General features: G+C 41.8%; 1 protein-coding gene across 2 annotated transcripts in view; it reads right to left on the reverse strand.

Annotated features, from left to right (window-relative positions):
- Atad2b (ATPase family AAA domain containing 2B) overlaps positions 1–18,625 on the reverse strand; it is a 134,446-nt gene extending 115,821 nt beyond the window's left edge. For both annotated transcript variants that reach the window (XM_070025082.1, XM_070025081.1), the window contains exons 1-4: positions 18,117–18,625; positions 3,976–4,127; positions 778–827; positions 195–348 (exon numbers count right to left, since the gene is read on the reverse strand). In XM_070025082.1, coding sequence (XP_069881183.1) covers positions 195–348; positions 778–827; positions 3,976–4,127; positions 18,117–18,332 — 572 coding nt within the window. In that variant the 5' untranslated portion in view covers positions 18,333–18,625. The remainder of the gene's footprint in view (positions 1–194; positions 349–777; positions 828–3,975; positions 4,128–18,116) is intronic.
- Positions 18,626–19,940: the final 1,315 nt, after the last annotated feature.

The raw sequence follows: 19,940 nt of genomic DNA on the forward strand, positions 1-19,940 counted from the left end.
AAAAAAAAAAAGTGAAATTGCCTTATCTAGCTGTAACTATGCACACTGCACACCGATAAATCGGGAAGGGGGAGGGGATGTCACCAGGTCCAGGCCAGCATGGGTCTCATGGGTCTACACAGCAAGATCTTGTCCCAACAAAAAAATTCTTTAAAAAAAAAATAGAATAATTAAATGAAACTAAAAATTCATACCTATTTACTAGTTGATCAAATAACAAACTCTGGTTCACACTTTCAAATCTATTTTTCCTGGAACGACAACTTTTTCTGACTTCCATGTCACCATTTATACAAGAAAGGTCCCCATCTCCCTTCTTTTCACCTCGAAGGGGATGGCTTCGAAGGGCTACAAGAAAAGAGATATTTCAAAGTTACAGACTTTAGAAAGAAAAAAAAAAATCAAAAACTTAACAACTACAAAATTAAACAAAACCTCTTAAAGTACTTTAAAAGTAGCCATTTTATATTAAGAATTTCAATTATACTGATTTCTAAAAATGTAACAAATCTGTTCATTTTTGCTATGACTGAAATCCAATGATTCCAATTATGTGCTAAGCATACTATCAAATCAATCTAAGAACTAAGGGATGTGGCTCAGAGGTAGAGTGGTTGCCTCAAATGTGGGATACCACAACTACCATCCCAAGTACCATAAAAATTAGTAATAATTATTATTGAAACAATAATAAATCTCAATTTGTGCCCAATGTAATTAATGCCTAATCTATTATAAGAATTTCAGTATCATCCAGTTCATTAACAAAATACTCACATAAGCTACTATGTCCATTTGGTAATGCAGCACCAGGCTGAGAAGTTAACCTGGAATGTAATTATATTTAATAAGAAAACATTATCAAAATTTATTTATACAAACATTAATACTATACTGATAGAATTGTATTTCAATCTTTTACTCTATAATTAGGAACATATCAAAAAAAATAATACTAGGTAGGAGTCATTTCATTATTTCAAGAAAAGCTTTTTATAACAAATTATAAACAGAATTTACTTTATTATCCCTGTACAAATTAAAATCCTAATTAAAAAGGCTTAACTGTAACATGTAGCATAAACTTAAATGAGACAGTAAGTAGGAGTGAAAAAATAAATTTCAAACCATAACAAATTCAAACAATAAATCATAGGAAGAAAAAGTAACTATCAATATCATTTAATAATTGCTTCAAAACATTTCATTGCTCATTTTTAAATGACAAAAAGTAAATTACATAATGAAGTCAGTCAATAAAAACTAAGACAGCTTTGTAAAATAATTATTTCAAACATTAAAAAACAAGGGAGGGCTGGAATGTGGCTTAGTGGTAGAGTGCTTGCCTAGCATGCATGAAGAACCTGGTTTCAATTCCTCAATACCACATAAACAGAAAAAGCCAGAAGTAGCACTGTGGCTCAAGTGGGAGAGTGCTAGCCTTGAGCAAAAGAAAGCTCAGGGTTGGGAAGGTGGCTCAGTGGTAGAGTGCTTGCCTTGCATGCATGAGGCCCTGGGTTCGATTCCTCAGCACCACATAAGCAAAAAGAAAAAAGCCGGAAGTGGCGCTGTGGCTCAAGTGGTAGAGCGCTAGCCTTGAGCTGAAGAGCTGAGGGACAGTGCCCAAGCCCAGAGTTCAGGCCCCACGACCGGACCCCAAAAAAAAAAGAAGAAAGAAAGAAAGTTCAGCAGGGGCAGTGTCCAGGCCCTGAGTTCAAGCCCCAGAACTAGAAGGGGGGGGGGGGGGGAAGCCAGGTCCTGGTGGCTCATGCATATAATACTAACTACTCAGGAGGCTTAACAGCTAAGGATCAAGAGTTCAAAGTCATCTAGGACAGCAAAGTCTGTGACACTCTTATCTCCACTAAACTACAAAGAAAGAAAGAAAGAAAGAAAGAAAGAAAGAAAGAAAGAAAGAAAGAAAGAAAGAAAGAAAGAAAGAAAGAAAGAAAGAAAGAAAGAAAGAAAGAAAGAAAGAAAGAAAGAAAGAAAGAAAGAAAGGGAAGGAAGGAAGGAAGGAAGGAAGGAAGGAAGGAAGGAAGGAAGGAAGGAAGGAAGGAAGGAAAAAAAGAAAGAAGGGAAGCTGTGGCAGAGCACTAGCCTTGAGAAAAATACACTCAGGGATAGTGCCCAAACCCTGAGTTCAAACCCCATGACCAGCACCAAAAATAAAACAAAGAAGCCAGGCACTAGTGGTTCACACCTATAATTTAGCTACTCAAGAGCTGAAAATCATGGTTTGAAGCCAGCCCAGACAGACAAATCTGAGAGACTCTTATCTACAAAATAACCTAAAAGCCAGAAGTGGAGGTGTGGCTCAAGTAGTAGAGTACAAATCCTAAGTAGAAAAAGCTAGGAAGAACTCAGAGCCCTAAGTTCAAGCCCAGTATTACACGCGCGCGTGCGTGCACACACACACACACACACACACGTGTGCGTGCGCACACATGCACAGACACACACACAGAGCATACTTTCACCTCTCTTATTTTATTTGGAGGTGATAGGGTAAATTGGTCTTATACTCTTGGGCTGGCTCCAGAGTAGGTGTAACTGCAGGCATGTGTCACTATCCCTGGCTGTCAATACTCATTTGAAGTAATACTGTATAGTTTATAATGCCTGTGTTATCTCATAAATGACTGTGTGTGAGAACAAGGAAAAAGTTAACAGGCTATGATTTTATGTGTGTTTCTACTTACTTCCCAGGCAATGGGGGGGGAGCGGGGGGGGGGACCTATGGAACATACTATAATAATTACAATTTTTTTTGTGGTCAGTCATAGGTCTTGAGTGTTAGGAAACGGCTCTTCAGCTCAGTCAAGGCAATTGCTCTAACACTTGAGCCATAGCCACATTTCCTGTTTTCTGGTGTTTAATTGGAAATAAGAGTCTCGTGGATTTTTCTGCCCAGGCTGGCTTTGAACTGCAACCCTCAAATCCCAGCCTCCTGAGTAGCTAGGATTACAGGCATGAGCCACGGGCACCAAGCTTTGAACCTGGATCCTCAGATCTCAGCCTCCTGAGGAGCTAGGATTACCAGTGTGAGCCACCGGAGCCTGGCTACAATTACAACTTTTTAGGGGTTAATAAAATATATAATCTGTTGAAGTTCATATAAGCCTAAGGTTGTTCTTTTTAAATGAAATTATTGTCATTTACTTTCAATAGTGGATAAAACTAAATTGTAAGCACACTAAACCTGACACAAAAACATTAAGTTGAGCCAGCCACTGGTGACTCACTCCTATAATCCTAGCTACTCAGGAGGCTGAGATCTGAGGATAGCGGTTCAAAGCTAGCCCGGGCAGGAAAGACTGTGAGGCTCCTATCTCCAATAAACCACCAGAAAACCAGAAGTTGCGCTGTAGTTCAAGTGGTAGAGCACTCGCCTTGAGCTGAAGAGCTGAGGGACAGTGCCCAGGCCCAGAGTTCAAGCCCCATGACCGACCAAAAAAAAAAAAAAAATTAAGTTGAAACCAATGTAACAGGTAACAAAATTGCTTTAAAATTGAATAAAAATTTGTTATAATTTAGTGTATCAGCTCAAGTACAATATCCAATAATGATCACGGGAGATTTTTATTTTCCAATTGAGCAGACAGATCTAACCCATGTCTCATTTAAAATTTTAGATCTACAACTACAAATGTGCAATCAAGAGTCATCCTTATTCCTAGAGTAATAGCAGTTTCTATGACTTACTACATATATGTGTAATAAATTCATTTTCTATTCTATTATACACTATAGTTTCCATTAGGTTCTATATATCATTATAAAACAAATATATTTTACAGCATATTTAGGAAAAACAAAATTACAGACAAAAATATATACAAATAAAGTACATTTTTACTGTAAATTAGATTTATATGGAACATGTTTTAGAAGGTAAAACTATTAGCGTTAATATCAGTCCTGAATCACACCAAACAATATATAAAAAACAACCCATGAATTCTCCTTTCTCACCTGGTCTGACCACTTGTTATGTTCCATTCCTCTCGCTGACCAGTACTTCGAGATTTTGATTTGTCTTTGCAAACTGATTCTGGTTGTTTCAAAGTGCGTTTCGCTGGAGGAGATACTTGGCTATCACTTAAACTACCATCAATTTCATCTTTCTGAAAGACAACATTAAATCATATTTATTATTTTAATGAAAACAAACTAATACTCTCGGAAAACCAAAATTGTTTTTTGTTATTGTTGTTGTTGTTGTTCCTGGGGCTCAGGGCCTCTGTACCGTACCTGAGCTTCTTTGTGCTCAACACTAGCACTCTACAACTTGAGCTATAATGCCACTTCAAGCTTTTTCTGAGTAGTTTATTGGAGATAAGAGTCTCACAGACTTTCCTGCTCAGGCTAGCTTTGAACTGTGATCCTCATATCTAAGCCTCCTGAGTTACCAGGATTAAGCTAAAAACAGTATTTTTTAATCAACAAATATTTACTAAGTCATAATACATATGTATCAAAATGTAGTTATCACTGGGCGCAAGTGGCTCACGCCTGTAATCCTAGCTACTCAGGAGGCTGAGATCTGAGGATCGAGATTCAAAGCCAGCACAGGAACATCCATGAGATTCTTACCTCCAATTAACCATCAGAAAACTGGAAGTGGTGTTTTGGGTTAAGCGGCAGAGCACTTGCCTTGAGCTGAAGAGCTCAGGGATAGCACCTAAGCCCAGAATTCAAGACCCACAACTGACCAAAAAAAAAAAAAAAAAAGTAGTTATCTATATAGAGAGAAATTAGAAAGGTTAAAATTATAAACAGAGAAGACAAAGCATGGCGATACACCCCTGCAACCTCAACACTCAGGAAGCTCAGACAGGAGAATTTCAAGTTCAAGTTCAACCCAGGCTACAAAACCAGATCTTATCAACAAAAATGAAAAGTATAACCAAACAAACTACTTAGAAGTTGGGGGAATGGCCCATGTGATTGAGTACTTGGATTAACAGTCCCTAGATTCAACCTCTAATAACACAAAATAATAACTGTAACAAATTTTAAGTGTACTTAGTTTCTTATATTAATTTTCAAGAAAAGATATAGTTGAGGATATATACATACAGATGTACAGTCTGTGACATGATGCCTAAATAGTCCAACTTATGCCTTCCAGATTAAGGACACTTTATAGAACTACTACCCAATATTCCCAATCAGGTATAAGATGAGCCAGTCCACAAACACTTTCAAATTTTACCAAGTTTCTCAATAATGTTTCTCTTCAGGTCTGAGATCATATCCAGGAATAATATATTACATATAGTTATCACTTCTGTTATCACTTTTTTTTGGGGGGTGGGGGGATCCAGTTGTGGGGCCTGAACTCTGGGCCTGGGCACTGTCCCTCAGCTCTTCAGCTCAAGGCTAGCGCTCTACCACTTGAACCACAGCACCACTTCCAGCTTTTTTTCTTTTGCTTATATGGTGCTGAAGAATCAAACCCAGGGCCTCATGCATGCAAGGCAAGCACTCTACCACTGAGCCAACTTCCCAGCCCTGTTATCACTTCTGTCTCCTTCAATTTGGAACATTGCTTCAAGTCTTTTTCTTTCATGCCCTTGACTACAAGAGTACAACACTTTCATTGTCTAAGACACTACTTCAATCTGCATCTGATATTCCTCACATTTAGGCTATATACTTTGAAAGGACTATGTGGAAATGATTCTATGTATATTACTCAACCTTCAGACCACTGAAGGTATTAACCATGATCATGCGGTCAAGTTGGTGTGCCAGGTTTCTCCAGTGTAAAATAGCTACTTTTCCCTTTGTATCTGATTAGGTAACATTAAGATAATTTATAATAATAACATTCTGATACTTGGGTCCTTAGCCAAATCTCCACCTTAATCTCCCTATGACAGTGACTAATTCCTACATCCTCCATTTTCACCTAACACTCTACTGGAAGAGCTTTCCTTTTCCCCCTTCACTTACTCATTTATATCAATTGTTACTTTCTGCTATGAGCTGTAATCCTTCATTTATGAAGTTGCTCAAATTAAAGCCCCTTCAAAATGATTCCTTTAGGGGCTGGGAAGGTGGCTCAGTGGTAGAGCACTTGCCTTGCATGCTCGAGGCCCTGGGTTCGATTTCTCAGCACCACATAAGAAAAAAAACGGAAGTGGTGCTGTGGCTCAAGTGGTAGAGTGCTAGCCTTGAGCTGAAGAGCTGAGGGACAGCGCCCAGGCCCAGAGTTCAGGCCCCATGACCGGACCCAAAAAAAAAAAAAAAAAGGCAAAATGATTCCTTTACAGGTTGCCATGTGCCATCTTGGGGGGGGGGGGGTCATGGGGCTTGAACTCTGGGCCTGAATGCTATTCCTCAGCTCTTCTTCAGCTCAAGGCTCAGTGCTCTACCACTTGAGCCACAGTACTGTAAGGTCCACTCCTGGATGGCTAGCAGACTCCACCCTCCTCGCAGCAAAGTCTCCACCCAGTACCTGTGTTACCTAGGCAACTGGGACACCTGGAAGAGGTCACATCTGCATCCGCTGAGGTCACATCTTAACCTGATGTGGCCACACCTTTCTCCCACCAGATCCCACTTCCCTTTACCTGGACACACCCTCCCCCACCCTCCTACCCTAGATAAGGCCTAGCACAGGCCCAGGCTCTCTCTCTCTCTGTTCTATTCTAGTAGGCTCTCTGTTCTATTCTAGCTCTCTCTCTCTCTGTTCCTTTCTGCTCTCTCTGCTCTCTGCTCTTTTCTAGCTCTTTCGTCTCTCTTTCCTCTCTTCCCAGCTCTCTCTCATTCCCAGGCTCATTCCCAGGCCTTTCCCAGCCACGTGGAGTGCCAACCTTGCCTGGTCCCAGCAGGTCTACTGAATAAACCTACCCCTTACCTGAATACCACGTGCATGCTGATGCTGTTCTTACTCAGCTACCTCTTTTTAAAAACCTAACAAGTACCACTTCCAGTTTTCTGATAGTTTATTGGAGATAAGAGTCTCATGGACTTTCCTGCCCTAGATGGCTTTGAACCGTGATCCTCAGATCTCAGCCTTCTGAGAAGCTAGGACTACAGTTGTGGGCCACCAGTACCAGCCTTGTGCCATCATTTTAAGTGGTTTCTTATTTTCTGGCACAATTCTCTAGGTTATCTTCTACTTCCCTTTCATGGCCCAACAGTTAGCTACTTCCTTTTAGTGAAGGTCAGTATTTTGAAACCAAGCATAAGCAATATCCATATGGGAACACATAAAAAATGTAGAATCTCAGGCTCCACTCCCAGACTTATTAGACCAGAAGCCATTTTAACAAGATCCCCAGGTGACATGTGTGCATTACAGTGTGAAAAGCATTATTATATAAGGTGAGAGGAAGCTCAGTGGCATGCCCAGTTCCAGGGTTCAATCCTTAACACTATTTCAATAACAGAACAAAAGCATTATTATGTAACATAATCAAAAAGTAATTGCTGGGGAAGACATATCATTTGTCCTAATAAGTTGTGGATATAGAAACTAACACCTATAAACTACCTATTCAGATAGATGTCAGAATTAATCCTTCCAATCAAATCAATCACTCTTTCATTGAGACCCATTTCTTCCATAAAATCTTCCTGAAAAATCTAACCTAAATTAGTATGTTCTACTACCAGCAACTTTTTTTTTTTTTTTTTTTGGGTCCGGTCGTGGGGCCTGAACTCTGGGCCTGGGCGCTGTCCCTCAGCTCTTCAGCTCAAGGCTAGTGCTTTACCACTTGAGCCACAGCGCCACTTCCGGCTTTTTTCTTTTTGCTTATGTGGTGCTGAGGAATCGAACCCAGGGCCTCATGCGTGCAAGGCAAACACTCTACCACTGAGCCACCTTCCCAGCCCTACCAGCAACTTTTATACATAATTGTTTCACAATTTTTATTTGACTTATTTGACTAAGCTCTTTTATTTTATTTTTTTGGTTGGTCGTGGGGCTTGAACTCTGGGCCTGGGTTCTGTCTGAGCTCTTCAGTTCAAGTGGCTCTACCACTTGAGCCACAGTGTCACTACCAGTTTTCTGGTGGTTAATTGGATATAAGAGTCTCACAGACTTTCCTGCCCAAGCTGGCTTTGAACTGTGATCCTCAGATCTCAGCCTCCTGAGTAGCTAGGATTACAGGTATGAGCCACCAGTGCTGGGCTCTAAGCTCTTTATTCACGAACCATCTTAGGTACTGAGTTTCCCAAACACAAACTGGAAACAAGTACATTTACTATGGAAACAAACACCAAAAAGTACATCATATTTGAAATCCAGCATTTTGAAATAATTTGAGTATGTATTTTTTTAATATCAATAAGTGTGCTTGTCTGTTTATTAGCCATTGTCATATTCTACTGCCTTTTTTCAGTTCCACTGTTAAACTATTACCTACATACTACTTACTAGAAATATTTTCTCCAGTAACCACCTAAGCACAACAGGCTCCATAATGCCTCATCAGGGCAAAACACTACTTCTTCAGAAGGGTGTGCCATCAGCTAAAAATCTAGCAAACCAGCACAAAACAGAGGCTGCTCCCTCTTTAACACCTAAAAAAAGAAGGCCCTGCCCCTCCTGCTCAGATTGGCTGAGCTCAGGTTCACAGTCTACTCATGACAGGCTAGTCTGAACACAGGGTAAGATTTATTTACATAAGGTGACTTTAAAATAAGAATAACAGTTCACAAGCAATCTCAAAACACATCCATACCCTGTAATTTCCAGAACAATGTGAGGTGTGTCTTCATTCCACCAGATAAAAGTTTACAATGCAAAAACCCTTCCTTATCCCAAAGCAGTTCCTCTTTTTATTTATTTATTTATTTATTTATTTATGGTCTGGTAGAGGGGCTTGAACTCTGGGTCTGGGCACTGTTCCTCAGCTTTTCTAAAGGCTAGCGCTCTACCACTTGAGCCACAGCTCCACTTCCAGCTTTTTCTGCTATGTGGTGCTGAGGAATCGAACCCAGGGCCTCATGTATGCAAGGCAAGCATTCTACCACTGAGCCACCTTCCCAGCCCCCAGCATGAACTTTTAAGCAACCCAGTTAAACAGAATAGACAGCTTTTCTTACATACAAAAACAGAAATCACTTATCTTAGTCATTACAGAACTATAACCTGTTGAACTAGACTCTCTGGAAGGGGGAGATTTTTAATAATGCCTCCAAATGATACTTAACACATAAACGTTAGAGGACCTCAGGCAAATAGCACAGCTCAAAAATAATATGAGGCATATATGAGGCAATATAAGGCATATGATCCTATGTATTTACTTCTCATGTGAGGGTTTCAATCCCCTCTAAGACTCAGTATAAATATCATTATAAAGGCTCCTTCAAGATGAGGTCATACAAATAAACAAGATGTAAATAGCTACAAAATAATTACTTCAGCATCATTTAATTAACTTCAAGCTTTGGGAAAGCTTCTATCTACAAACCTGATACTAACAATTTACCTTTAACAGGATTCATAATGTTCTACCTTAACTTTTTCATCTTCAAAGCATTTTACTAATTATAACCTAACTCTCTCAGGGAAGGCGTTACCAGTTTCATAACAAAGATATTTCAAAGAGATGATGCAATCTACCCTTGCTTATTTAGCAATCTGTGTCAAAATAATTATAATCCACAAGTAGGAAATAAATCTCAGACTAAGAGAACAAATAATTTCACTTATAAACATTTATTGATAACCTACTACGTACATAACACAGGGAGAGCAGTGGTAAAAGAAAAGAGATGAGGCTGGTCAATGGTGGCTCCGGCCTGTAACCCTAAAGACTCAGGAGGCTGAGATCTGAGGAGGGAAGTTCAAAGCCAGCTCAGGCAGAAGTGAGACTCATTCCAATTAACCACCAAAAAGCTAAAAACAGAGCTGTACCACAAGTGACAGAGTGCTAGCCTCAAGCACAAAAGCTCAGGGAGAGCATTCAGGCCCTATGTTTAAAGCCCCAGGACCAGCACACAGGTAAAGAGGGGGGGGGAATTAAGAATTAAGACTTGAACTTAAACTCAATATAAAATTAAGTGAGTTGATAAAGTCACAATGATTTAAGTCATAGTTAATACTATAAATAAAATTCTCAAAGCAAGCCGGGCGCTGGTGGCTCACGCCTGTAATCCTAGCTACTCAGGAGGCTGAGATCTGAGGATCGCGGTTCAAAGCCAGCCCTGGCAGGAAAGACTGTGAGACTCCTATCTCCAATAAACCACCAGAAAACCGGAAGTGGCGCTGTAGCTCAAGTGGTAGAGCGCTCGCCTTGAGCTAAAGAGCTGAGGGACAGCGCCCAGGCCCAGAGTTCAAGCCTCATGACCGACAAAAAAAAAAAAAATTCTCAAAGCAAAATTTCAAAGCAAACAAACAGAAGGGAAGGGAGAGAGGGAAAAACAGAGGGAGGACTGGGGAACAGAAATGGTAGAAGGCATCAGAAGTGATGATAGGCTTTGAAGGACTGAGCCCAGCCTATTCCCCCAGGTCAAGCAAAGCACCTGGTGTGCTCCCATGCTTGACTGCAGGCAGGTCATTCCGACCTTGGCTAAACTGAAAGTTCCCAACCCCAGGTGGAGCATTCCATTCTAGGTCTGGCTAGCCGTCTCCCCTGCCCGGCTCGGGCCTCGCCCCCCCTGCCCCTTTGGCCCCTAAAATATCACAGTCTGTTTTTGTTGTTGTTGTTGTTTTAATTTTATTCTCTTGTAAAGATGCTGTACTGAGGGGTTACAGTTACACAAGTAAGGTAATGGGTACCTTTCTTGTGGAGCATTGTTACCCCCCCCTTCCTTTGTTTTTCTCCTACTATCCTCCCCAAGTTGTAAAATTCATTTCCAACATAGTATATCATTGTTGCAATGGGTTATACGGCTCCTTGTTTCAGCATTTTGTTATTCCCCTTCTCCTCCCCAAATTAGATAAATGTATATGCAAGATGCAAGGTTTTAAGCTCCCTTGTGAAAACCCATATAAGCCCAACCGAAATCCACCCCCCCAAAAAAAAAACCTCCATTCCTGGGGCATGGTTTGTTGCCCCTTGCTGTGACTCAATAAACAGTTTTTGTCTGTGAAGAGTCTGGCCTGTTCCTTCCTTTCTCCTTCATCTTCCTAACAATCTTAAAAGATAAAAGTTTTCCATAGTAATGTAAAGATACTTTATAAGTTGTTAGAAAGTTGTTAGAAAGAACTTATAACATTGTGAATCATGATTTAAGGAAGGATTAGATAACTTCCAGGATAAATTTAATAGGAATAACTTCAAATGTAAAAGGAAGTAAAAGTACAATGAAAAATTCAGTCTTTCCCAACTTGTCTTTTTTGTGGTAGTGGTGGTGGTTCTGGAGATTGAACTCAGGACTTCATGCTTGCTAGGCAGGATTCTACCACTTGAGCTAAGTCCCCAGCCTCATTTGCCTTTTATTTTTAAACTCTTTCTGAATTATTATTTTCCAATTTGCAAAAATCATTTTTTCTTAAGTCTTCATCTCCTAAACAGTAATCATCAGCTACCACAAATACTGACTATTGAGTATTCTAATCAAAACCTAATAAAACTAGACAAAAAAAAACTTAAAAATAATGAAATAAGGAAGCCTTCATGTCCAAATTCAAATTTGTCAGAATTTAATCTGAGGACAATAAATCCAAGTAAAGCATTTTTTACATGAGAGTTAAGATTTGATGGTGGCCTAATAGAAACTGTGAAAACAGAAAATATGAACAATTAAATTAGTGATAGCCATATTCAAAATAAATACAAGCAGGGCAATGGTGACTCATGCCTACGAATCCTAGCCATTCAGGAGGCTGAAATCTGAGAATCTTGGGAAAGTGAAGCTGTGGGTCAACTGATAGAATGTAAGCCCTTAGTGAAAAAGCTAAAGGGTAGTACTCAAGGCCCTGAGTTCAAACCCCAGTACTGGGACAGACTTACGAACAGACAGAGTAAGGATGGTATAAATTTGTGGTAGTGGTTGTTTAGGATATGGGAAAAATAACTAGAGCAGCTCCAATTCTGAATTGGGATTCAGAATTCTAACTAGAAATCTAGGGAGCTGTCTATCCGGCTATGGGAAATGCAGGAGGTAAAAATGAGGTAAAGAATAGAAATAGGCAATAAAAAATAGGCAAAAAACAGAAGTAAAAGGACTACAAGTAATACATGGGGCGCGCGCGCGCGCGCACACACACACACACACACACACACACGCACACACACGCACGCGCGCAGAAGTCAAAATCTTTTAAAATGCCTATGAAAGGGATGAGCAAATGGGATGTCATAGAAACCAGAGAAAAATATAATGCTAATGAAACCAGGAGTTGAATTTAACAGAGAAAATCTGATATGCTTGAGGATTTGTAACTAAGGGGGGGGGGGGTCACTATTCTTTCTAGTGAGGCAATTCCTATGAAAAGCTTGGGGGAAATCACAGATGAAGAAGAGAATGGTAATAAAGTACAGATAAGGGAACAGCTGAAGTGAAAGAATTAAGAAAAATAAGCAAATAACCTGGTGTGATGGTACATACCAGTAATCCTAACACTTGAGAAAGAGGCAGGCAGGAGGATAGAGAATTCAAGGCCAACTGAGAGGGAGGGAGGGAGAAGGGAGAGAAAGAGGGAGAGAGAAAAGACGGACAGAGGAAGGGAATAGCTTAAAGAGGTTACAAAAAACAATTTAAGAAAGCCTCTCTCAGGGCTGTGAAAGTGGCTCAGTGGTAGAGTGTTTGCCTCACATACAGGAGGCCCTGGGTTTGATTCTTCAGCACCACAGAAGCAGAAAAAGGCAGAAGTGGTGCTGTGGCTTAAGTGGTAGAGTGCTAGGCTAGCCTTGAGCTGAAGAGCCCAGGCCCAGAGTTCAGCCTCCACGACAGTCAGAAAAAAATGACAGTCTCTTTTAAAAGGATAAGATGATCTTGGCTCCTTATAAACAGAAAAGAGTAGTTCTTTAAAGAGTCAGATAACTGATCCACATACAGTAAAAAAGGAAAACAGAATAATAAACATTTCCTCACACTTATATCAGAAAGTCTAAGAGTACAATCAATCTTTATCAATTTCCTTAGTAAGACAATCCTTTACTCTTTGCTTTTTTTTTTTAACAGATATTCTAGGATTCATGAGAAATCTCAGAAGTAGTGATTACCATGGCTACAGAAAACAAAACTCACTGGGACTGCCATTTATTTCCTTAGAGCCAACAGTATTCTACCAAATCCTGAAATGCAAGCATGCAAAATGTCCTAAAATGTCTTAACTATCCCAAGACCAAAGCTTGTTTCTTGGTATTAATAAACAATCAGCAAGGACTGAGCACCATTGGCTCACACTTGTAATCCTAACTGCTCAGGAGTCTTTGATGTGAGGATCCTAGTTCCAATGAAGTCAGTTCGGGCAGTAAAGTCTGTGAGACTCTTACCTCCAATTAACTACCAAAAAGCCAGAAGTGCAAGTGCAGTTGTGGTTCAAGTGGTAGAGTGCTAGCCTGGAGCAAAAAATCTCAGGGGCATTACCCAGGCCAGCAAAGGCGAAACAAAATCCAATTGAAAAATGAAAATGGCAAAATAAGCTGGGCTCCTACCAATAATCCTAGCTACTCAGGAAGCTCAGATCTAAGAATCACAGTTCAAAGCCAGCTCAGGCAGGAAATTATTTGAGACTATTATCTCCAATTAACCAGCAAAAAGCCAGGAATGGAGTTGTGTCTCAAATGGTAGAGCACCAGCTGTGAGCCAAAATGCTAAGGGACAGTGCCAATGAGTACTGGCTAATACACATGCATATGCACATGCACACACATACACACACAAGGCAGAAGTCCTGAGTAGATAATTCTCAGAAGACATCCAGAAGTATGTGAAGCTAACCCTGCTGCATATCAGCTCTAAAATAACAATAAAAATAAAATTAAAAAAAAAAAAAAAAGAGCCGGGCGCCGGTGGCTCACACCTGTAATCATAGCTACTCAGGAATCTGAGATCTGAGGATAATGTTTCAAAGCCAGCTCAGGCAGGAAAGTCCGTGAGACTCTTATCTCCAATAAACCACTAGAAAACCAGAAGTGGCACTGTGGCTTAAGTGGTAGAGCACTCGCCTTGAGCTGAAGAGCACAGGGATAGCACCTTAGCCCAGAGTTCAAGTCCCACGACCAACAAAAAAAAAAAAAAAAGAAGAGGCTGAGAATGTGGCTTAGTGGGTAGAGTTCTTGCCTAGCATGCATGAAACCCTGGATTCCATTCCTCAGTACCGTAGGAACAGAAAAGGCCAGAAGTGGTGCTGTGGCTCAAGTGGTAGAGTGTTAGCCTTGAGCAAATGAAGCTCAGTGATAGTGCCCCCCCAAAAAATGGGGGGATACAAATATCAACAGGTGTTTTTAAAACTGCTCAGTCTTACAGTTATTGCTTAAAGGCAAATTTTTAAAAAGAGATTATCTCACTCCAGTTAGAATGGCTGTTACAAATTTAAAGGAAAAAAAGTGTTGGTATGGTTATGACGAAAAAGACCCCAGTACACATCCATGGGAGGCAAAAGCATGGCTACCATACAAACACTATGAGAAGGGTAGTTCTCAAAATAATAAAAATGAGGTTACCACATGACTCAGCAGTCCCACTTCTCTGTTATTTATTCAAAGAAGCCAAACAGTGTTTCAAAGAGATATACACATACCCATTGCCCACTATAGCATTATGCATAATAACTAACACATTAAGACAATCTATATATCACAGTTCAGATACAAGGATAAAGAAATTGTGGCGTGAGTTTTCAATGTGTGTGCAATGGAATACTATTCAACCCTTAAAAAGAAGGAAATCCTACTATTTACAACAACATGGAGGGGCCTAAAAGACATTATATTCAGTTAAACTAAGCTACACACAAAAAGATATACACCGTATGAACTCATTTATATGTAGAACCAAAAATAGCCAACCCCCAAAAAAACAGAGGGTAGACTTCCAGGAGTTAAGGAAGAAGGAAATGAGGAGGCAGTGGTCAAAGGTAAAAATGTTTTACTGATGTCATATAAATAATTCTGGTAAAAATACAACTATGTAGCATAGTGCCTACACCTAAGAATACTATAAAATTTTCTAAAAGGCAGATCTTATTTTAAAAAAAGTCTTACCACAAAAAGTGTATATACATAGATTTAGGTATAAATGTGTCTGTATATATAGATAGATAGACCAATACAATGTATACAGATCTACAAATCAATTACAGTAGTAAAGGAGGCAGGAATATTATGATAGGATGATGACCATGACTGGTTTCAATGGTGGTAAAGGGTTCACAGATGTGTATTTATCCCCAAACTTATAAAATTGTCTACATTAAGAACAGCACCACTGGAGATAAAGAGTCTCATGGACTTTCCTGCCCAGGTTGGCTTTCACGGGTGATTCTCAGATCTCAGCCTCCTAAGTAGCTAGGATTAGAGGCGTGAGTCACCAGCACCTAGCCAGAATAGCATTTTTACATATCAAAAATTAGAAAAAAAGGAAGTGGCAACGTGGCTCTAGTGGTAGAGGGCTTGCCTTGAGCTGAAAAGCTCAGGGACAGCACTGAGCCCCAAAGTTCAAGCTCCATGACCGGCAAAAAAAAAAGTAAGAAAGAATAAATAAAAACTTTCTTGCTGAGAAAGGAGGGACACAGGAGAATCACTTGGAGAAAAAAGCAAAATATAAACAGCTCATGGTACTATGGCTTTTTAGAGGAAATTAAAATGTATCTAAACACAGTGAATAAAATCATTTAAAAAGAGAGAAGAAAGAAAAACTGCATAAAGTGCAGTAAGTAAAGAAGAGAAAAGCAGAAAAGGGGAGACTCCCTAATAATCAATCTTACAAAGAGGAAAACATTTCCTACTGCAAACAGAACTAAAGCAACAGCCTGAGTAACTTCATTTTCCAACAATTAAGACTTTACAGATATGGACAAATGTCTACTAAAGGCCACATGGAATAACAGGTACCTTTAAGTACACCAAAAGGGTGAAAGCAAGGAATCCTAAATTCCTGCAACATAAAAATCAAACACAGAGAAAACCAGACTCAAATCAATCTACTTCAGTAAGATACAGCAAAAAATAAACCACTTCATCAAATTCTATAAACTTAATAAACTCAAATTTATCTTCTTTCATAGTTCAAAAACAATATAAGATTAGAAAGTCTTAAAATCCCTCAGAAAAAGTAAGGTCATTCCATCACCTACTAAAGCTACAACAAATCTTTTTTTAAGACTGAAAAGTACGTATTTCAGGGTAAATCTTCAATAACCTGTTATTTACAGTCTTTTAAAACATTTTAAAGCGGTTCATAAAACAATGTTTCATTAGTGTGCTTCTAGAAAGAGCTCTAATATCTTTCATAAAATAATGTTTCCATAGTGTGCTTCTAGAAAGAGCTCTAATATCTTCCATTCTTCTAGCAATCTAAAAGCTACTAAATGTTCATTTCCACATTAGATTATTGATTCTGTGTCTTTTAACATCTCCATAACAGCTGCTTGACAAATTACCTCACCTTATTCCTCAAGGGGCTGAGGACAGCATGATACCCATGAATTCAAAAATGGAACCACAAACTAATCAGTGAGAAATGAGCTAATTGCTTCAGATGAGCTCTAACAGACTGGGCATTCATACCATGATACAATTATATGCTTGCACTCTAAATATTTGCACTTTTCTAAGAATATTTTACATATGATAACATCAGTAAGTCAAGAAACTTGTACATGTTTAGAATAGTTTCTAAGGACAATCTAGTCTTTAGAGTATATATTCTGAATAATTTCATCAACTTACAGATTTTGCTTTATTTCAGTCTAAGAGATGGGTAAGATCCTAAAATATTTACTAAGTAAGGTACCTTTAAAAGTCCTTTGCAGATTTTTAGCGAATAAAAACTATTTCCAAACATACAAATAACGTATTTCAAAGTACGGTAGACTATTTATTTTATTTACCAAGATTCATTCTGATTGGTGTCAAAGTATTATGAGACACAGAAAAACACACACAAACTAATCTTGTGTACTCCTAAGGAACATTAATCACTATCCCCATAACAAAATGATGTAGATTTAAATGAATCCTTTAAATGAAAACCACCATCCAGTCGGCCAAATTGCTTACTTAGCTTCTTTCTTAAGACAGAAGCAATAGTCTCCTCTGAATTCACAACCCATCTCAGAACACCACAAACTTGCCAGTAACTTTAAGGTTACACATCTCTAGTGCCAGCTTCGCATTTTCGCATGTTCAACATCTTTTCAAAAGGCCTTTCAAAAATGATTTCAAAATTCTATTTTTTAAGTGATTTTTTAAGAACTAAAACGCCGCTTCTGCCTTCACACGTCCCTTTCGCAACGGTATGCTAATTCACCCTCTGTAAACAATGCCCCGAGAAAACTAACTAGGGGCTCGGGTGCCCCGGCTACCCACCCGAGAACGAGTGACCTGAAACCCTGCGGCCCCTCCCAGGGCCGTGGGGAGCCGGCCGGCTGCTCCCGAGCCACCCGGTACCACGGAGGACGTCTTGTCTGGAGAGACGAAAGCGTTTTGTTTTTAAAGTTCGTGCCAGAGCAGCTAGGAAACTTTTTCAGCCTCTCTGCCTGGCTGCCAGCTGGAGCTCCGTTCACTTCCTCACCAACTTGAACCACCCCCAAACTCAGAGTAAGCTGGAGTTCGGCAGCGGCACAGGCTGACACACTTTCAAGGGTTTGACACGCCGGAAAACTTTCACTTCTCTCCCCGCAACCCCCCACCGGGGCCTCGGGCCCGCCGCTCGGGCTCCCCTCCACACTCCCCCGGCGAAGCACCGCCGGGACACGGGACGCGGGACGCGGGCCGGCCCCTGCCCGGAAAAGAACCCCCAGACCCCGCTCCCCCGGGCTCCAGGGCTGTTCTTCACACAAAAGAACCGGGCCGGCAAAGCAAAAGGGCTCGCGGGGCGGCCCTTCCTCGGCGCTGCCCTGCGCCGCACCCGCGGGCCGGGGCCCGGCCACCGGCGGTCTCGGCCGGAGGCTTCCTGCCCCCCAACCCCGCCAGACAAAGCCAGGGCGGCCCGGCCGGCGCCTGCAGGCACCGGGACGCGGGGCGCCGCGCTCTTACCCGGGCCTCATCCAGAGCCACGCCGGCGCCTCCGTTTCCCCCGGCCTTGGCAGCCGGGCAGCTGGCAGCGCGGGTCTTGGAGGAGCGGGTCCGAGAGGAGATGAAATGGCTGCTGCCTCCGGCCGCCCCAGGCTCCGCTCCGGCCCCAGGCCCAGGCCCGGGCCCAGGAGACTTAGACCCGAGAAGGCGCAGCGAGCTCTTCCGGGTGTTCACCATGGTCCAGCCCGGGGGCCGGGGCCCACGCCGCGGCTGCCGCTCCCGGGAGCGCCGAGGAAGGCTGGCCCGCCCGCCGGCCGGGCGCTCGGGGCCGGGGGAGCCGAGCCGGGCCGGGAGGAACGAGCCGGCCCGGACAAGCCGGAATGCAGACGAGGACGGGCGAGAGCAGGGCAGCGGAATGAAAGGCGGCACGAGAAGGCAGGGAATGGCAGGCGGGAGCGATGTTGCAGGCTGGCAGCACAGACCCTCCGCCGGCTTCACCCTCCTCAGCAGGAGCCGAGCGGAGCCGCCATTTCTGCCCCTTTCTCTCTCGATCTCCGTGCGTCAGGGCTCCAGCACCGCAGGGCGGACGAGGGCGCTGCCGGCTCTGGCCACTGTGGGGCGCTCTAAGGACAGCAGCCCTCCTAGTCCCAGCTCCTCGCTCGCTCGCTCCCTCCCCCCCACCCCAGCCCACCATCAGGCCCCGCCCCTGCGTGACGCCGGCGCGCGGGGGCCCGGGTGGTGACGCTCTGGGCTGTCAGCTCGGTGGTTGCCGGGTCGCTGTCTGGGCGGCCAGACCGGGAGGGCTGGCGTGGCCCGACGGCTGGGCGTAGGGTTAGTTCCGTGGTGGGACTTGGTGCCCTAGCCTAGCCCCAGTACCCGACATCCACACCCTCCTAGGTGACCTGGATGGGGCAAGGAACAGCCGGCCGACAAAGGGTGAGGCCGACGAGGGCGCAGGGCTGGCCGTTGGAACTTCAGCAGCACTTTCTTAGGGATATGAAGTGACATCTACTGTATCCACCGTACAGTAAGTTTCAAAAGAAGGCAGGCTGAAACCTTGCTTCTTACGCAACGTGAGATAGGGTTCTTTCTTGCTAAGCTTAGCCACAGAGCTCCATGAACCTCCCTCCACGCCTGCCGGCAGACGTGAAAGCTGACTCTGAAAATCAGAATTTGTCATCCAAGTTGGAAAGAAAAAACTAAAGCTACACAATAAGAAAAACTCTGCTGTTGCGTAGGAAGAATGTTCAAAAAATTCACGAGTTCACAAAGTGGACACAACTTAGTACAACTATATGTTAACTCCAAAATAAAATCACACACACACATATACAAATGCAAATTCACAAGTTCTGTTTATTGGGTCAAAGTTTTTCCTGCTTATAGAGCTGACAAAATTAAGACTAGGAGAAATTTGGGTAAAAATCAAATGGCATCAAAGTTCCACTTCATGCACTGGGAATGAGCATAGGCATTATGTGTGGTAAGCAGCATATATTCCAGAAAAAACTAATGGAAACTTCTTATACTAATTTGCACACCACACCCTCCCCAAGACACTTTATCCACCACTAATAACCAGCCTCTTAAAGGATGTGAATACCTCATAATGAAAATAGACCTGAATTTTCTTGGTTATGACATGATTGAACAGAATAGTTTCATTAACCTGCAGAAAAGAGGCTTAAGTCATACTACTTAAGTAGTATAGGAAGTATCCAAGGAAGTTCTATGGGGCAGGCAAACTGATTGATGGTATTTGTCTACTTTCCTTTGTTTTTCTAGTGCTAGGTTGGGAAAACAATGTTGTATTTTGGATTAGTAGAACGTAATACCATTTACTAA

Source organism: Dipodomys merriami, unplaced genomic scaffold (genome assembly GCF_024711535.1).
Source record: "Dipodomys merriami isolate MVZ:Mamm:240054 unplaced genomic scaffold, mDipMer1.0.p SCAF_17, whole genome shotgun sequence".
NCBI classification, from domain to species: domain Eukaryota; kingdom Metazoa; phylum Chordata; class Mammalia; order Rodentia; family Heteromyidae; genus Dipodomys; species Dipodomys merriami.